General features: G+C 42.7%; 1 protein-coding gene across 1 annotated transcript in view; it reads left to right on the top strand.

Annotated features, from left to right (window-relative positions):
- Positions 1–17,514, top strand: part of DOCK3 (dedicator of cytokinesis 3) — an 873,576-nt gene that overhangs the window by 555,244 nt on the left and 300,818 nt on the right. Inside the window, exon 32 of the mRNA XM_030206787.1 lies at positions 6,358–6,506. Within this exon, the coding sequence (XP_030062647.1) occupies positions 6,358–6,506 (149 nt within the window). The remainder of the gene's footprint in view (positions 1–6,357; positions 6,507–17,514) is intronic.

Here is a 17,514-nt window from a genome sequence, read left to right as displayed (position 1 = left end):
TAGCAAGGTAGTTGCTTCTTCAATTAAAGGTTTGAGAGATCTATGCTTTAACCTGCTTCCTGCTTTGGAATACTGCTGTTGAGCTTCTTTATACTGTAAGGAAATACAGTAATTGCCTCCTTTTCCAATAACCAAGCATTGGATTCCAATTTCCTGTCAAATACATTTCAAAGTTTTGCTACTACCCCATAAAGCCTTTGCTGTCCTGTATACTTAGCTAATAACCTTCTTCCACTTACATCTTCATCTTCTAGGCCTACTAGAACACAGACCGTGACTCTTTGTCACCTTCTCTTGGTATTAAGTACTCATTAGGAAACCACTTGTCATTCTTCCTTTTTCTACATTGACCCTTCTCTGTAGAATTCACTTCCATCCTACCTGTGCAAAACATCCTCCTAGAAGAAGTTTAAAACAGAATTGAAAACCTGCTTTTTCTTTCCCAAAACAACAGAATGTGTCTTTGAGATGTCTTCTCATTTTGAGACCTTTTTAGTAGTGTACAGTAAGAGCAAAGTCTGTGTGATAAATGTTGGGGGCAGGTGCAGGCTGGGGATTACGTGGCAGACTTGCCTGAGATACCATTCTTGTAGATTGTGAAAAGTTTCTTCTGTATGCATATCTGGCAATGCCTCTCATAGCAGAAACTCTCCCAAAACTCAATCAGGACAAGGGAATCCATGATAGTGCTTCAGTACTGGCCACAACAGATCTGGTTCCCTCTACTTCTGGAGCTAACCTCCAGAGACCTGTGGAGACTGGTAAGGTTTCCAACCCTCCACTTTCAGAACAAGGGGTCTGTCTTACATCCTAATCTCTAGTCCCTGGACCTTATAGCTTGAATGTTGAGCAGTTAGAAGTAGATTCCTTGGATCTGCTGGAGGGTGTCCCTCAGGTTCTACTGCTTCTAGAAGAGATTCCACTAGGAGGTCATATGGCTTCAAGTTGAAGAGGTTTACCATCTTGTATGAAGGCGAGACCTTATAGATCCCTTTCATACTCTATACAAAAACTGCTTGAATACTTTCTACATCTGTCAGAATATGGTCTCAAGACCAACTCTGTAAGAGTTCACCTTAGTACAACTGGAAAAATGAGCACAAAATACAGAGTTTATTATTCCTGTTTCCACCAGCTACAATAGTTTTTTAAGCTGTTTTAGTGATACTCAATTTTATTTCATGATATATCTCTAGATATGGGAAGCTGTCAAATAAGTATATATATTTATTTTTTTTTTATCCTCAACCTTTGAAGGCACTGCCTATCCAACTAGAACAGCTTTAGACTTTTTACAGATGGACAACACCTAGGAAGGCCTGTTACTAGGGGGAAGAGTGCTCTGTAGACAGAGCACCTTCTTTAGAGCCACACTATTCATAAATTTGCTCTCTCCCAAACGACATGCTCCGCTAAGGCAGAGGACTGGACTTGGGAACCATCACTAAGGTGGCCCCTAGTGGTGGTGACAACCCTAAGAACATAAGAATAGCTTACTGGGTGAGACCTGTGGTCCATCTAGCCCAGTATCTTGCTTCCAACAGTGCCCAATCCAGGTCACAAGTACCTAGCAGAAACCCAAATAGTAGCAACATTCCATGCTACCAGTCCCAGGGCAAGCAATAGCTTCCCCATGTCTATCTCAATAACAGACTATGGGCGTTTTCTCCATAAACTTGTCCAAACCTCTTTTTTAAACCAGGTACGCTAACTGCTGTTACTGCATCCTCCAGCAAAGAGTTTCAGAGCTTAACTATTTTTGAGTGAAAAAATATTCCTCCTATTTGTTTTAAAAGTATTTCCAGGTAATTTCATTGATTGTATCCCCTGGTCTTTGTACTTTTTGAAAGAGCGAAAAATCAATTCATTTTTACCCATTCTGCACCACTCAGGATTTTGTAAACCTCAATCATATCCCCTCTAAGCTGTCTCAGTTCCAAGCTGAAGAGCCCTAACCTCTTCTGCCTTTCCTCATACAAGAGGTGTTCCATCCCCTTTTATCATTTTGGTTGCTGTTCTATGAACCTTTTCTAATCCAGCTATATATTTTTTTGAGATACGATGACCAGAATTGAACACAATACTCAAGGTGAGGTTGCACTTTGGAGCGATACAGAGGCATTATTATAATCTTTGTCTTATTTGCTACCCCTTTCCTAATAATTCCTAGTATCCTGTTTGCTTTTTTGACTGCCGATGTGACACACTGGGCAGAAGATGTCACCATATTGTCTACAGTAACACCTAGATCATTACTGGTCCCAGTATAGATCTCTGTGACACTCCACTATTCACCCTCCTCCATTGTGAAAAATGGCCACTTAACCCTATCCTCTGGTTTCTATCCAATGCACAATTTCTAATCCACAGAAGGACATTGCCTCCTATCCTGTTACTTTTTAGTTTTCTTAGGTGGTGTGTCTCATGAGAAACTTTGTCAAAAGCTTTCTGAAAATCTAGATATACTACATCAGCAAGCTCACCTTTATCCACATGTTTATTTACACCTTCAAGAATTGAAGCAAATTGGTGAGGCAAGACTTCCCTTGGCTGAAGCCATGCTGGCTCTTTCCCATTAAACCATGTTTGTCTATGTGTTCTATAATTTTATTCTTTATAATAGTTTCCACTATTTTCCCTAGCACTGAAGTCAAGGATCACCCCTTGAGCCCTTTTTAAAAATCAGTGTTATATTGGTCATCCTCCAATGTTCAGGTACTATGGACGATTTTAATGACTGGTTACATATCACTAACAACAGATCAGCAATTTTATGTTTGAGTTCTTCAGTACCCTGGGGTGTATACCATCCAGTCCAGATGATTTATCACTCACTCTTTAACTTGTCTATTTGGCTCATTACTTCTTCCAGATTCACAGAGATATCTTTCAGTTCCTCCTCATCGTCACCATTGAAAACCATTTCCGGTACAGGTAGATTTCTTACATCATCTTCTGTAAAGACCAAAGCAAAGAATTCATTCAATCTCTTCGCTATGACCTTGTCCTCCCTGAATGCCCCTTTTGCTCCATCATCTACCGGTCCCACAGATTCCTTCATAGGCTTTCTGCTTCTGGTGTATCTGAAAAAGGTATTACTATGAGTTTTTGTCTCCGCGGCAAGTTTTTCTTCATATTCTCTTCATGATCAGTGCTTTGCAACTGGCTTGACACAGCTTATGTTGTTTCTTAATTCAGGTCCTTTTACCATTCTTTTAAGGGTGCTTTTTGGGGCTGTAACAGTCTCTTTCACGTCTCCTTTTAACCATGCTGGCTGTCGTCTGCTCTTCTTTCCACCTTTGTTAATGCATGTAATACATCTGGTCTGGGCTTCCACTATGGTATTTTTAAACAACATCCACGCCTGATTTAAAGTCCTAATCTTTGTGGCTGACCCTTTTGGCTTCTTTTAAACCATTTTTCTCATTTTGTCATAGTTCCCCTTTTGAAAATTAAATGCTTTTACAGTAGATTTCTTTAGTTACTTCACTCCAGATATCAGGTCAAATTTGATCAGGATATGGTCATTATTTCTCAGTGGATCCAAAATTGTTAACTCTCCGTACCATGCCCTGCATTCCACTAAGGACTAAATCTAAAATAGCTCCCCCTCTTGCCGGTTCTTGGGCCAGTTGCTCCAAGAAGCAGTCATTCATTACATCTAAGAATGTTACCTCCCTAGCACTCCCTGATGTAGCATTTATCCAGTTAATATTGGAGTAATTGAAATTACCCATTATTATAATGTTGCCCAGTTTACCAGCTTTCTTAATTTTTGTTAACATTTTTTCATCTGTTTTGTCCTGTATAGTCTTTCCCTTCACACATGGAATTTCGATCCACAAGGATTCCACACTGCTATCTGTTTCATGTAGAATATTTATTTTGTTTGACTCAATTCCCTCTTTAACACATAGCACAACCCCCCCCCTTCCATCCTATCATCCTATATAATAATTTGCACCATGAACATTCCATGAAGCTGCCTGGGTCCGTGCCTCCATTCTGATTGGCTGTGCCTGGGACTGAAGCCTCGGATGACGTCATCCAGAGAGCCCAAGCAACAGCAGCATTCTGACAGAGAAAAAAAAAAGTAACACCCTGTCAGAAAACCTCCCCTGTCTCACACATACACACAATCTCTCTCTGTGACACACAAAACACACACAGTTCACCCCCCCTACACACACACAATTACTGACACACACACACACACACACTCATGCAACATCTAAAACCTTCCCCCCCCCCCCCCCCCCTCTGTCATTCTGACAGAGAAAAAAAAATGTAACCCTCACCTCTGGCACTGTCACACACACACACACAATAACTCTCTCACATATACAATCACTGTCTGTCTCATAGACACACACACTGACCCCTCCTTGGAGAATACAACACAGATGATGAACACTTCGGAACCCCAATACAAGCCCAACACCGACACAGACCACTTCACCACACCCATCACCCCACCCCCCTCTCTCATTCTGACAGAGAAAAAAAAACTATACCACCCTCTCAAAAACCCTCCCCTGTCTCACTTACACATAAACACACAATCTCTCTCTGTGACACACAACACACACAGTTCCCCAACCCACCCCCCCCCACACACAAGGTAACTGTCACACACATACACAATTACTGACTCACACACACTCATGCACCATCGCAGTTCATCAAATCCACCCCCACCACTGTCACTGTCAGAAACACACACACACAATCTAACTATCACATACACAGTTACTGTCTGAATCATATACACACACACTGAAAAAGCCAAGAACTACAGAAACAACTACCCCTCTTCTGTCAATAGAACAATGATGTTCAACCCTTAGGAACTCCACTCAAACATAAACTATCAATAAAAAAAAACAAACATATATTAAAACAGTTCAGGTCAAAACAAACACAAATAGATAAAACCCTTGCTAGCGCCTGTTTCATTTGATTGAGAAACAGGCCTTTCTTACCAGTTGCAATATAATTTATGTCGTATTGATTGTCCTTCTTCCATCAGTAACCCATGCTGACTCTGACTCACTAAACCATGTTTCCTAAGGTAGTATCAGATTTCCATCTTAACCAATTTAATTGTTCTGCCAGCATTTTTTCCCCAAGGTCTCATGCCCATAAAGGTGAAACCATACTGCACACTCTGGACTCAAGAAAGCCTTGACCTTCTAACTAGAGCAGACTATAGCCAATAGAAAATCAACCAGGCCTTTTTTTTCTTTTTACCCCAATAGGATGGGGGCTGCTATTGGCAAGCACATTCTAATTGGCTTGCAGACTGCATTTACTTTACTTATAACCAGGCTGGGCCAGATTGGAGGGTCAACTTATGGCCCATAACTTCAGAGCCGGCTTCATCGGTAGCCCACTCGAGGTCAGTGTCCATAGAAGAAATTTGCAAAGCTGCATTGTTGGCATTCTGTCCACAAATTTGTCTCTCACTAATGTGTAAAACAAGATTCCCAACACGACAGCCAGTTTGGTCAGACAGTCTTAGAATTGAACAGGGCCCACCCCCACCTGTTTTTATGTTCCAGGCTGTTCGACAGAAAAAAAATTTTTTTGTAAGAATAAGTTGGAAAGCTGGAGTTCTCCTTGTTTTATATGCCAACTGTGAAAAAGCTTTATTCATTTCCTCAAATAAAAAATAAATAAAACCAATCTTATGGTTAGCCTGTTCTATCTACCTCATGACTTTATTTTAGATGACTATCTTTTTAAATAGTGCTCAAATGAAAGAAGGGCCACTGAGGGAAATAAAGAAGAGGAGATTAAATTGTGTCCTAGTCTTGTTGCTGTCACGAGTGAAAAGTATCCATTTTGGTATGATTTGCTTTTTGTATGTTATAAGACAAATTGGTGCAAAAGAATTTTTATGCTCAAGTTTTTAGATTTTTTACACAGTGTATAATACAGGCATCATATGACCTATGTGACAAGCTGTATATGATTTCTATATGTTAGATTTGCGATTTAAATTTTCTTATTTAAGTTTGCATATGTTTATATATGTTTTTTCTATATTTGTTGCATTGATGTTTAAGGACACTAATTCAGCTCACTTGGTAAAACATGGTGACATCTGGCACCATTTCTGTTGAATAAACTTTTTTCAAGTTACCTCTCAAGATTCTTATTGCTGTTTTCTTTTCTTGTTGCTGCCGATGTTATAGCATCTGCCTCTCTTTTTGTTGATATTAAACAGTTATTCACAGGAAACTAACAGGGCATTTCTGTTATCAAATCTCTGACAATGTATGCTACGAGAAGCTTTTTTGTCACTTTTACCGACCCCATGTCCACACAACTGAAAAGTGTTATTTTATGTTTTAGGTGAACAAAAATTTCACTTTATTCCGGGAATGATTGGCCCTTTCTTGGGTGTCACTTTGGTCCCTCAGTCTGAAGTTCGCAACATCATGATCCCCATCTTCCATGACATGATGGACTGGGAACAGAGGAAAAATGGCAGTTTTAAGCAAGTAAGTTCACCCTAGGCATATATATTGACTGTGATGCCCCCTACATTACAAATAGGGTGGTAAGTGCCCCTGGGAGCTTCTGAATTGCTGTGTAGGGTAAGATAAAATATTCCCCTTGCATAGTTTTTGATCATCTCAATCACTGCCTTTGAGGAGGTGAATACTTCCTTAGTAATACACCTTAGGGGTCTTTAGCCACTGCACAGGGCCGCCAAGAGAGACAGCTGGGCCCAGGGCAGGACAGCTACCCGCCCCTCCCTCCACCTGGGTGACTGCGCTGCATGCCCCTTCCCCCCCACACACACACATGGGCTGCCGCACCATCGCCCCCCCCCCTTACCGTCCTGTGTCTGACTGCTCCTCCCTTGATCTGTCTTCTCCTGCTTCTGTGTGCTGGGACCTGGATAAATGTATTAGCGCAATAAGCCAGATCATCCGGGTTATCACTTTAATACAATCATCCAGGTCCTCCTGGCACACAGTGACAGGAGCAGGAGAGAAACAGACCTGGAAGCAGGCAGGTAGGAAGAAGCATGCTGGCGCTGGGTCCCCCCCCCCCCCCCCCTTGCAGGCCAGGCCCAGGAAATTTTGCCTCCCCCCGCCACTCCTTCCCTCTGCGGCCCTGCCCTGCCACTTCATATAGGATAACATGGACAAGGAGCCAAGAAATTAATTAGTACATAAGTGTTGCCATACTGGGAAAGACCAAAGGTCCATCAAGCCCAGCATCCTGTTTCTAACAGTGACCAATCCAGATCACAAATCCCTGGTAAGATCCCCAAAGATCCTATTCTAACTGTAACTGTATCACCTCTGATTTGGCAGTAGCCTATCAGTGCATTATAAGCTACTTTGAGCCTGCAAAACTGTGGGGACAACGTGGGGTATAAATGTACAAATAAATAAATACTGCTTATCCCAGACATAGTGGATTTTCCCCAAGTCCATTTAATAATGATCTTTTTTAAACTACACTAAGCTAACCGCCTTTACCACATTCTCTGGCAACAAATTCCAGAGTTTAATTACAAGTTGAGTGAAGAAAGATTTTCTCTGATTCGTTTTAAATTTTCTACAATGTAGCTTCATCGCATGCCCCCTAGTCCTAGTATTTTTGGAAAGCGTAAACAGACGCTTCACATCTATCCGTTCAACTCCACTCATTATTTTATAGAGACCTCTATCATATCTCCCCTCAGCTGCCTTTTCTCCAAGCTGAAGAGCCCTAGCTGCTTTAGCCTTTCCTCATAGGGAAGTCATCCCATCCCCTTATCATTTTTGTCGCCCTTCTCTGCACCTTTTCTAATTCCACTATATCTTTTTTGAGATGCAGTGACCAGAATTGAACACAATATTTGAAGTGCTGTTGCACCATGGAGCAATACAAAGGCATTATAATGTCCTGATTTTTGTTTTCCATTGTTTTCCTAATAATACCTAACATTCTATTTGCTTTCTTAGCCGCAGCAGCACACTGAGCAGAAGGTTTCAACGTATCATCAACGACGTCACCTAGATCCCTTTCTTGGTCCGTGACTCCTAACGTGGAACCTTGCATGACGTAGCTATAATCCGGGTTCTTCTTTCCCACATGCATCACTTTGCACTTGCTCACATTAAACGCCATCTGCCATTTAGACGCCCAGTCTCCCAGTCTCGTAAGGTCCTCTTGTAATTTTTCATAATCCTCCCGCGATTTAACAACTTTGAACAACTTTGTGTCATCTGCAAATTTAATTACCTCACTAGTTACTCTAGGTCATTTATAAATATGTTAAAAAGCAGCAGTCCCAGCACAGACCCCTGGGGAACCCTACTAACTACCCTTCTCCATTGAGAATAATGACCATTTAACTCTACTCTCTATCTTTTAACCAGTTTTCAATCCACAATAGAACACTACCTCCTATCCCATGACTCTCCAATTTCCTCTGGAGTCTTTCATGAGGTACTTTGTCAAATACCTTCTGAAAAATCCAGAAACACAATATCAACCGGCTCCCCTTTATCCACATGTTTGTTCACCCCTTCAAAGAAATGTAGTTGATTGGTGAGACAAGATTTCCCTTCACTAAATCCATGTTGACTTTGTCTCATTAATCCATACTTTTGAATATGCTCTGTAATTTTGTTCTTTATAATAGTCTCTACCATTTTGCCTGGCACCGACGTCACTCACCAGTCTATAATTTCCCAGATCTGCTCTGGAACCTTTTTTAAAAATCGACGTTTTACATTGGCCATCTTCCAATCTTCCAGTACCAATTGTAGCCTGGGAATATCTATCCCTATATGGCTAGTACATTATGGAGGACATTTTAGAATGGTTAGATGGCATTTACATGTGTGACTCCCCCCCCCCCCCCAGACCCCCCCCAGTGAAACCATGTAAATGGGCATAAATGTATAAGCAGCTATTTTAGAAGAACCAATACTTAAATGTATATATCCAGAGCACACACTGATTTCAAAAGGGTATAGGCAGACTTTTAGAATATACATAAGGGGTGGGGTGTATTTAAAAAAACATCTTAATCAGTATTTATACCTTTTCTGAATCTTGGTTAAGAATGAGATAAATGCTCATTTGGACCTGTGGTTTCAAGGAATGAATGGGGCAGGGGGCAGTTGTGCTTCTCTATATTCTTTAAAAAAAAAAAAAAAAAAGCACCTCAAAAAATGTGAGGGTTAGAACCCAACTTCTCAGTGGGCTCCTTTAATACATGTGATTTTTTTTAAATCTAGCTTTTACACATGCAGATTGTAAAGGTGACATGCCGCATAAATATTGCAGCTCCCAGGTGCAAGACCCTAACTGAAGCTGCTTTCTTTTTGAACATTTTTTTGTAGAATGTCTGTTCCCAATGTACATGCTGGCAAAAGCAAGTATACTCCTGTATTTTATAGCAGATAGTTTGCATTGAAAATACCCAGGAAATTTTGAACACTCCTTTTCTATCCTGAACATCTTATGCAAAATGAGGCTTCACAGCTACAAGAAAAGTAGTAACACCAATAGTAGTAATATAGAAATGCTGTTAAAAACAAACATGATAGGAGGAAGTGATATCAGGGTGCCGAATGGCTGCCTGAACTGAGAGCTCCCAGACCCTCCTTTCTTTGAAGGTTCAATGAGTACTCATCCTGTTTAATTTTGCCCTTATTTGCGGTAGCAGAGGTGAAGGAAAGATTTGTAGAAATCATGAGTAAGTCCACGTCGCAATCCCGTAAGGATCCTGATCGCCAAGCGGTGAAGAACTCCAATAAAGGCCTGCGGCGCCATGTGTCACCGCTCACTCACTCGCACTCGGATTTGGAATCCGAGGTACCACAGTCGGAGTTGTGTTCTGTAGCGGGGACACGGGAGATACCGAGGTTTAGTTAAATCTCTTCAAGCCATACGAGAAGAAATTAAATCCTCCAAGAACGAAATTCTTGAGAAGGTGGAGCTTTTAAGCTCCGACCTTGAAGGAGCTGGTTGGCTGGGTGGAGGATTTGGAGTGTCGAGTGGAGGAACAGGCCGTGCAGTTTTCTGACCTTACCTCAAAGGTGGAATTGGTTTCTGATCAATATTGTGAGCTGCAATTTAAAGTTAATGACTTGGAGAATTGAGGGAGAAGATGCAATCTTCGCTTCTGGGGTGTTCCAGAATGTGGGGACGCGGAGGACATCCTGACTGTAGTGAGGGTCCTATGTGCTAAATTATGTCTGTCAGAGGCACTAATCGAGATTGATAGAGAGCATCAGGCTCTTGGAAAGCCTTTGGAGAAGAGGCTGCGAGATATTATTGCTAAATATGTCTCCTCGGCTGCACGAGAGAGTTTGTTACTAAGGACTCGTCAGATGCCATACGTGGCCTATAACGAAGCTAAAGTACAGATTTTCCAGGACTTATCAGCCTTTACGTTGGCCCAAAGGCGTCTTATGAGACCGGCGTTAGAAGTTTTAAAGAACGGGAAGATACCCTACAGGTGGGCTTTTCTGTTTGCCCTGATATTCACCCTAGGGGGAAAACCACATTGTGTCCGCCATCTTGTGGATGCCTGGAAAGTGTTGCACGAGGCAGGCTTGTCTCAGTCATCTGTCCCGCCGGTGGTAGTAGCTACCTGTGTAAAGGAGCGACTGCAGAAATGGAAACGAGTGCTTGTTTGCCTCTGCTGCAACTCCAGTCCGGGGTTCCAATTCTATTCTGCCTAGTCTCCGGTGTGGGGTGGTTTGTGAGCCCTTGGGCCACTGCCGAGGAGCATTAGTGGCAGGCAAAACCACCCCACACCGGAGACTAGGCAGAATAGAACTGGAACCCCGGACTGGAGTTGCAGCAGAGGCAAACAAGCAGGAATAAGCAGAGCAGGCACACTTAAACTTCACCTGCACTTGGCCGCTTTTCACCAGGAGTTGAGCCCCTGGCTGCAGGTGGCCGGCAGGACTTACTGGGCAAGGCAGGACTGGATACTCACTAGGCTGAACCACTTAAGGAGGGATCATGAGAAATATTTGGCTCATCATCATTACCCATATGTTTATTGTGCGTCAGCGGCTGATGCTTCCAAGAAATGAAGGGTTGCAATTTTCCTTCATTCTTGTAGGTGATGAAATCCAGGCGAGACCCTGTGGATAGGTACTTGCTTTTCCAGGTATTATTGAATAATTTAGCTTTTACCCTGGTTGCTGTGTATGCCCCTAACGAATCTCAAGTGGACTTTTTTGTCAGGCTTGGCAAGGTTGTTCAATCTGATCCCTATGGTAGCTTAGTATTAGGGGGAGATTTTAATGCTTCTTTTGATCCAGCCTTAGATAGGTCGGGGGCACTGTCAGCCAGTGATTTTAACAATTCTAAAGCGTTGTTTGAACTGGCCATAAATTTGGCATTGTGTGATGTGTGGCGACTATACCATCCCAGGGACTATACTTTTTATTCTCATCCGCATGATTCATTCTCCCATATTGATCACCTGTTAGTCAATATTTCTTTGATTCAGGGAGGTTGCCTTTCAGGTATAGGTCATATTACTATTTCAGATCACTCCCCGATGTGGGTCCAGCTATCGTCTGTTTGTGAAGAAGACAAGGATAGTAGGTGGACTTTAAATGCTTCCTTGCTGAAAGACGACAAAATCTTTGCGCAGTAGCGCTCTCTTTTGAGTGAATATCTTGATTTTAATTTGAACTCGGATCCTTCCTTGGGAATTGTTTGGGATGCCTTAAAAGCAGTCAAGCGGGGGGGGGGGGGGGGGGGGGTTTCTAAAAGGAGGCCAGTACTCAGGCTCGGGCTAGGCGAAAGGAGGTTGCGGATTGCATTTCACGGTTGTTTCAGCTGGAGACTCTTCATAAATTTTCTTATTCGATCTCTGTTCTGAGAAAGATTCAGGCTTTTAGGTTAAGATTAGATAATATTTATTTGAATCAATTACAATTTTTCCAGCGTCAGCAACAACAGGTTCATTACTTCAATCACAACAAACCTGGGCGTTCATTGGCTCTAAAATTGAAACAACAAAGATTTGATCGAACTGTTCATAGGATTGGAGATGGCAAGAGTAAAGTATTGAATAAGTCCTCTTTGATTCGTCAGTGCTTCCAATCTTTCTATCAATCTTTATACTCGGCTGATTCAACGATTCATCCAGATGCCATTGGGGCCTTTTTATCTTCTCAGAACCTTCCTTCTTTGACAGAGGAGCAATGTTGTATGTTAGACAGTACCATCCAAGTGGACGAAGTTGTTAAGGTTATTAAAGATTTGCCCACCGGGAAGGCACCAGGTTTGGATGACTTGCCAAATGATTTTTATAGGACCTTTAGGGGGGAGCTTTCACCCCTCTTGGTCGAGATTCTTAATGCAGTTCAGGAGAGTGAGGCTTTACCTCCCTCAATGATGGAAGCCTGGATTGCGGTGATTCCGAAACCAGGAAAGGATAAGATGGAATGCTCCTCCTATCGTCCCATTTCCATTCTTAATTCTGATGTGAAAATTCTAGCCAAGGTTTTTGCGAATAGATTAGCAAAGGTTCTTCCTGATCTTATTCACCCTGACCAGGTAGGGTTTGTTCCTCAATGACAAGCTAAGGATAACGTTCGTCGTATGGTTAATCTCTTGCATGTAGTGACAAAAGCAGAAATCCCTTTGTGCCTTTTGGGGTTGGATGCGGAAAAGGTGTTTGATCGTGTGCATTGGCCCTTCATGATTAGTGTTATGCAACGCTTGGGATTTGGGACGGGCTTCAGGGATTGGACTAAAGCCCTTTACAATTCTCCTAGAGCATGTGTTCGTATTAATGGTGGAAATTCCTCAATGTTCCCATTATCTAGGGGGACACGTCAGGGGTGTCCTCTTTCACCCATGCTGTTTGCACTGGTTATAGAACCTCTTGCTATTGCTATTCGGTCTGATCCTAATATCTCGGTCATCAAGGTGGGGGGGGGGGGGGCAGGAATATAAGTTGGCAATGTTTGCTGATGATATCTTGCTCTCCTTAACTAAACCGTTACTCTCGATGCCTAACTTAATTAAGCTTTTGGCGGAATATTCTTCTGTATCGGGATTTAAGCTCAATGTGTCAAAATCAGAAGCCATGGCTATTGGGATCCCATGCCTGATGCTACAATCTTTAGAGTAGGCTTTCCATTTTCGGTGGGTAACCCATGGTATTATTTGGGGATTCTTCTTACCAAGAACTTCTCTGATTTATTTTTGGCGAATTATCCGCCCCTCTTGAGGGAATTATATAGAGATCTGGAGGCTTGGGGCTCCATTGAGTTATCCTGGTTTGGACGGATAGCGACCCTGAAAATGAACGTGTTGCCACATTTGATGTATCTCTTTCAGGTTCTCCCTCTCCGTCTGTCACGAAATTTCCTTTCAGGTCTCCAAAATCGCTTTCTTCGTTTTATCTGTTCTAACAAGAGAACTCGGCTCTCTAGAACGTTGCTGTATTGAGATCAGAAAAAGGGCAGGCTGGGTGTTCCGAATGTGTATTGGTATTATAAAGCTGCTCGGGCTGCTATTGAGTGGTTTCACACGAGCTCTCAAAAGCATAGGATTGTGTTGGAGCAGGCATCGGTGAGGGCATGTCCTTTGTGTTCATCCATGTGGCTCCCTCGTCGACTCCGCTCTTTGGGTGGAGATGTCTGTCCGTCAGTTTTGACAACTTTTTATTATTGGGACAGTTTGTTTGCCAAGCCTGACCTGGTCCTCTCCAAACTTACACCAGTGACAAATAACCCCACCAGGTCTCGAGCCTGGGCCATTTTCGAATTGGTTTTCTGCTGGTCTTGAGACATGGAGTCAGTTTTTTGATGAAGAGACTTTTATTTCACTAAATACTTTGGCTGAATTTCTCCTGAAGATTTATATGCATATACTCAAGTTAAACACTTTCTTTCAGCTGTTGATATAAAGGCAAGGGTCATTCGAGACGATTCCTTTTTAGAAGACTTGTGTGAGGACTCAAAGGGAATGAGGGGTCTTATTACCTGCTTGTACACCTATCAACGTAGGCAGTTGCAGCCCCCTGTCGAGCACCATTTGCGCTGGCACCAGGAGTTGGGAATGACATTGGGTGGGACTTTATGGAATACGCTTTGTCTAAGATCTCTATCTCTGTTCCCTGTAAGGAAAACGCTGTTAAAGTGTTATATAGGTGGTATTTGACCCCGGCGAGCCTTCACCATATGTTCCCAAAGGTATCTCCGTTATGTTGGAGGGACTGTGAACAGAAGGGGACTATGGCCCATCTTTGGTGGTCCTTTGTTAAGGAGCGGGCTTTTTGGAAAGCTATCCAGCATAGACTTCAGAGTTGGCTCTCAAAGCCTATTAAGTGGTCTCCAGAATTTTTTCTTTTTCCAAAAAAGCCCCCTAGCCTTACTACATCCCAGTCCTTATTTGTGCGGCATGCTATGTCGGCCAGTAGAGTCATCCTGGCCGCTTATTGGAAGTCTCCCCGGGTTCCTTCTTTGGTACGGTGGTTAAACAAGCTCTGGTATATTTGTGAGATGGAGAGGCTTTGGGCCATACACCGCAAATCTTTGCCCAAGTGGGAAGCTATCTGGGAACCCTTTGTATCTCATTGTTCGTGCTGATATGCTATGCTGGTGGGGGATTGGGGGGGGGGGGGGGGAGGAAGGGTTAGGTGTGGTGGTGTCCTGGGTTTTTTTTCTTTTCTTTTCTCTTCTTTCTTTGGGCTGGTCGTTCTTACTTGAAAACCTTATTATAAATATTAGAGGTACTCCTAACGCTTATTCTATTGCATTGAGAGTCATATATTTTGTGGAGTTTACGTTGTACTATTAATCTGGTTCATTCTTGTGTTGTATTTTCAAAGTATGGTGGCCATGTGTGCTTTGAATTTGTAATGTCTTTCAGGAACATTAATAAAGACTTCTACAAATTAAAAAAAAAAACGTGATAAACTTGGACTTAGGTACGTTGTAATTAAAGCAATTAATGAGTGTTTGAACAATTAGAATTTTGCCTTCTGTTTTGAATTTTATTTTCTTCCTAAAGTAAAATTATTGAAACTTTTAGGACTTTCTCATATTAATCATCCCCAGCCATTGAATAGCGTTTACCCAAAGTTTTGAACAGCTGAATAGCAATTCACCAGAGCTTTTTGATATTCTGTTCCAAGAAAAACAACCTTGATGAATCAGTCTCTTACAGGGCTGCACATTTAACGTGTTTTAATGCAATTAATGTTAAAATTTTAACTTGTGTTAATAATGCTAATGCATTAATCGCATCAAGCTGCCTGCTCCTTGCTCCAGTACCTATCTCCCTGGGTGTTCATGCCACCCCGTGTTCTTTCTTAACCCCCCCCCCCCCAACTCCTGCCCCCATTCCCACGTTCTCCGTCATCTCATTCTCCATCCCCCTCCCACTAGTGGAGCTTGTTTGTATAAACAGCAAAGCTAAGTACACACTGCTCCTTTCTAGCCGGAGCCCTCCCTCTTTAGTGTCCTGCTTTCTCTGACGAAACTTCCTGTTTCCTGCGGCAGGACACTAGAGAGGAAGGGTAGGGCAAGCCAAGTCTGCTACAAAAAATAATCCCACTGTACGTAGTCACTATCTCCCCTATCATAAAGAGCCTTATAACAATCTACAAAGGTCTCCTGTATGTCAAACGGTCACTCTGCCATTGCGCGCCTGAGTCACCACCTGCCTTGCCCTCCCCCCTTTGGCCGGACCAATGCAGAAAGCAACTTTCCAGCCTTATTTCTCCATCTGTGAAGATTATACTTATACATTTGGATATCCTGTGCAGCGCTGCTATTTAAAAGGACATTAATCTGTTTATGAAGATCATTGTATTCCCTCTGCACTGCGGTATCCCAAGTCAAATTATGTATGGCCCACACCCCCTGCAACTATGCAGCCAAAGATTGCAGACGACTGTCTCTGTCTCTGCATACACGTGTTGTATAAGCCAAAATTTTCCCCCTCAGCACCACCTTGCTCGCTTCCCAATAAGTTATTGGATCAGTGTCTCCAGGATCAAGCAAATAATGATTCCAAGCCTGATGCAAGAAGGCTTGAAATTGAGGATCCAAATGAAAAGTGGGGTTTATAAGGTAAAATTAGTCCTTACCTGATAATTTTCTTTCCATTAGTCCCAACAGATCAATCCAGAGACTTGTGGGTTATGTCCCTCTACCAGCAGGTGGAGATAGATAGAACTTCAGAGGTTTACTATATGTGGTCATGTGCAGTCACCGTAACTTCAGTATTGTCGATACCAAAGCGCAGTGGAAGACGAAAGAGGAAGTCCTCTCCTGCCTGCATAAAGCCCATGTAAGCTCCTCAACCGCTCCTGCGGGAGGTTAACAGAAGGTTTCCTTTATGTTTTGATTTGTTTTGTTTTGCCCTTTTTTTAAGCCAAAAATCAAACGAAGGAATCTGATGAAACTGAGACAACTAGAAGAAAACACTCAACTCAGAACAACAAAGAGGGGGCCTCTGGATTGATCTTTTGGGACAAATGGAAAGCGTCCAACAACGACAAAGAGAGTCCAAATCTCCCGTAAAAAGCACCAAAAAAACACAACAAAAACGGAAGATGCACAGGAAGACCAAACTAAAATCACAAATGTAAAAAAGCCAATATCATTTATTAAGACCCTACACGGTCCGTGTTTCGGCCATTTATCACTTTCTCTACGTGCCCTTGGTGATGTATTAGTAGCAGGGATGTGAATGTAGATCTGTCTTGATTTGAGTGAACTTCTGGAAGAATATCTATATATGCCAATTTATAGACCCCTGAAGAAGGCCTCTCTGGCCGAAACACGGACCGTGTAGGGTCTTAATAAATGATATTGGCTTTTTTAAATTTGTGATTTTAGTTTGGTCTTCCTGTGCATCTTCCGTTTTCGTTGTGTTTTTTTGGGACGAATGGAAAGAAAATTATCAGGTAAGGACTAATTTTACCTTCCATAGCATCCCACAGATCAATCCAGAGACTTGTGGGATGTACCAAAGCAATCCTCAAGTGGGGCGGGGTACTACAACCTCAGCAGACTGGAGCAGTGCTCCAAAAGCCGCAGTTACATGCGCTGCCACGTCAAATCTGGAATGCCTAGCACTGCCATGCCAAGCCTGCAAAGTCTGGTAAGGGAAGGACAGCAGATCACGTGGGTGATATGCAAAAACCATCCATGGCAGGACAGAGGACCAAGTGGCCGAACTGCAAGAGTAGCCATGGAAGCCAGTCGGGTCTCGGAAAAGGAAGTCAACTGCACTCTGGAAGAAAGCACTGCCACCCGCAGTGGGAGAGATTGACCCATACAGAGGCCAGCTGAAGAAATTGCCTCTCTCAACCAACGGCCATTGCGGCTCTTGGAGCCAGATCCCCTTTCTTGTGACCAGCCAGAGGACAGTATGAGGGTATGCCGGGAGGCATTTCTGCTTAGCGGGTCAGGAATCTGATGATCCTACTACAGTGTGGGCAGTTCATAAGGACTCACCACCTTTCTATATACCTAAGGCTCTCCAGGTTCTGAATATGTCCGCTTC

The sequence above is a fragment of the Microcaecilia unicolor genome, chromosome 6, assembly GCF_901765095.1.
Source record: "Microcaecilia unicolor chromosome 6, aMicUni1.1, whole genome shotgun sequence".
In the NCBI taxonomy this organism is placed as follows: Eukaryota; Metazoa; Chordata; class Amphibia; order Gymnophiona; family Siphonopidae; genus Microcaecilia; species Microcaecilia unicolor.
This window is presented reverse-complemented; position numbering and strand designations above follow the sequence as displayed.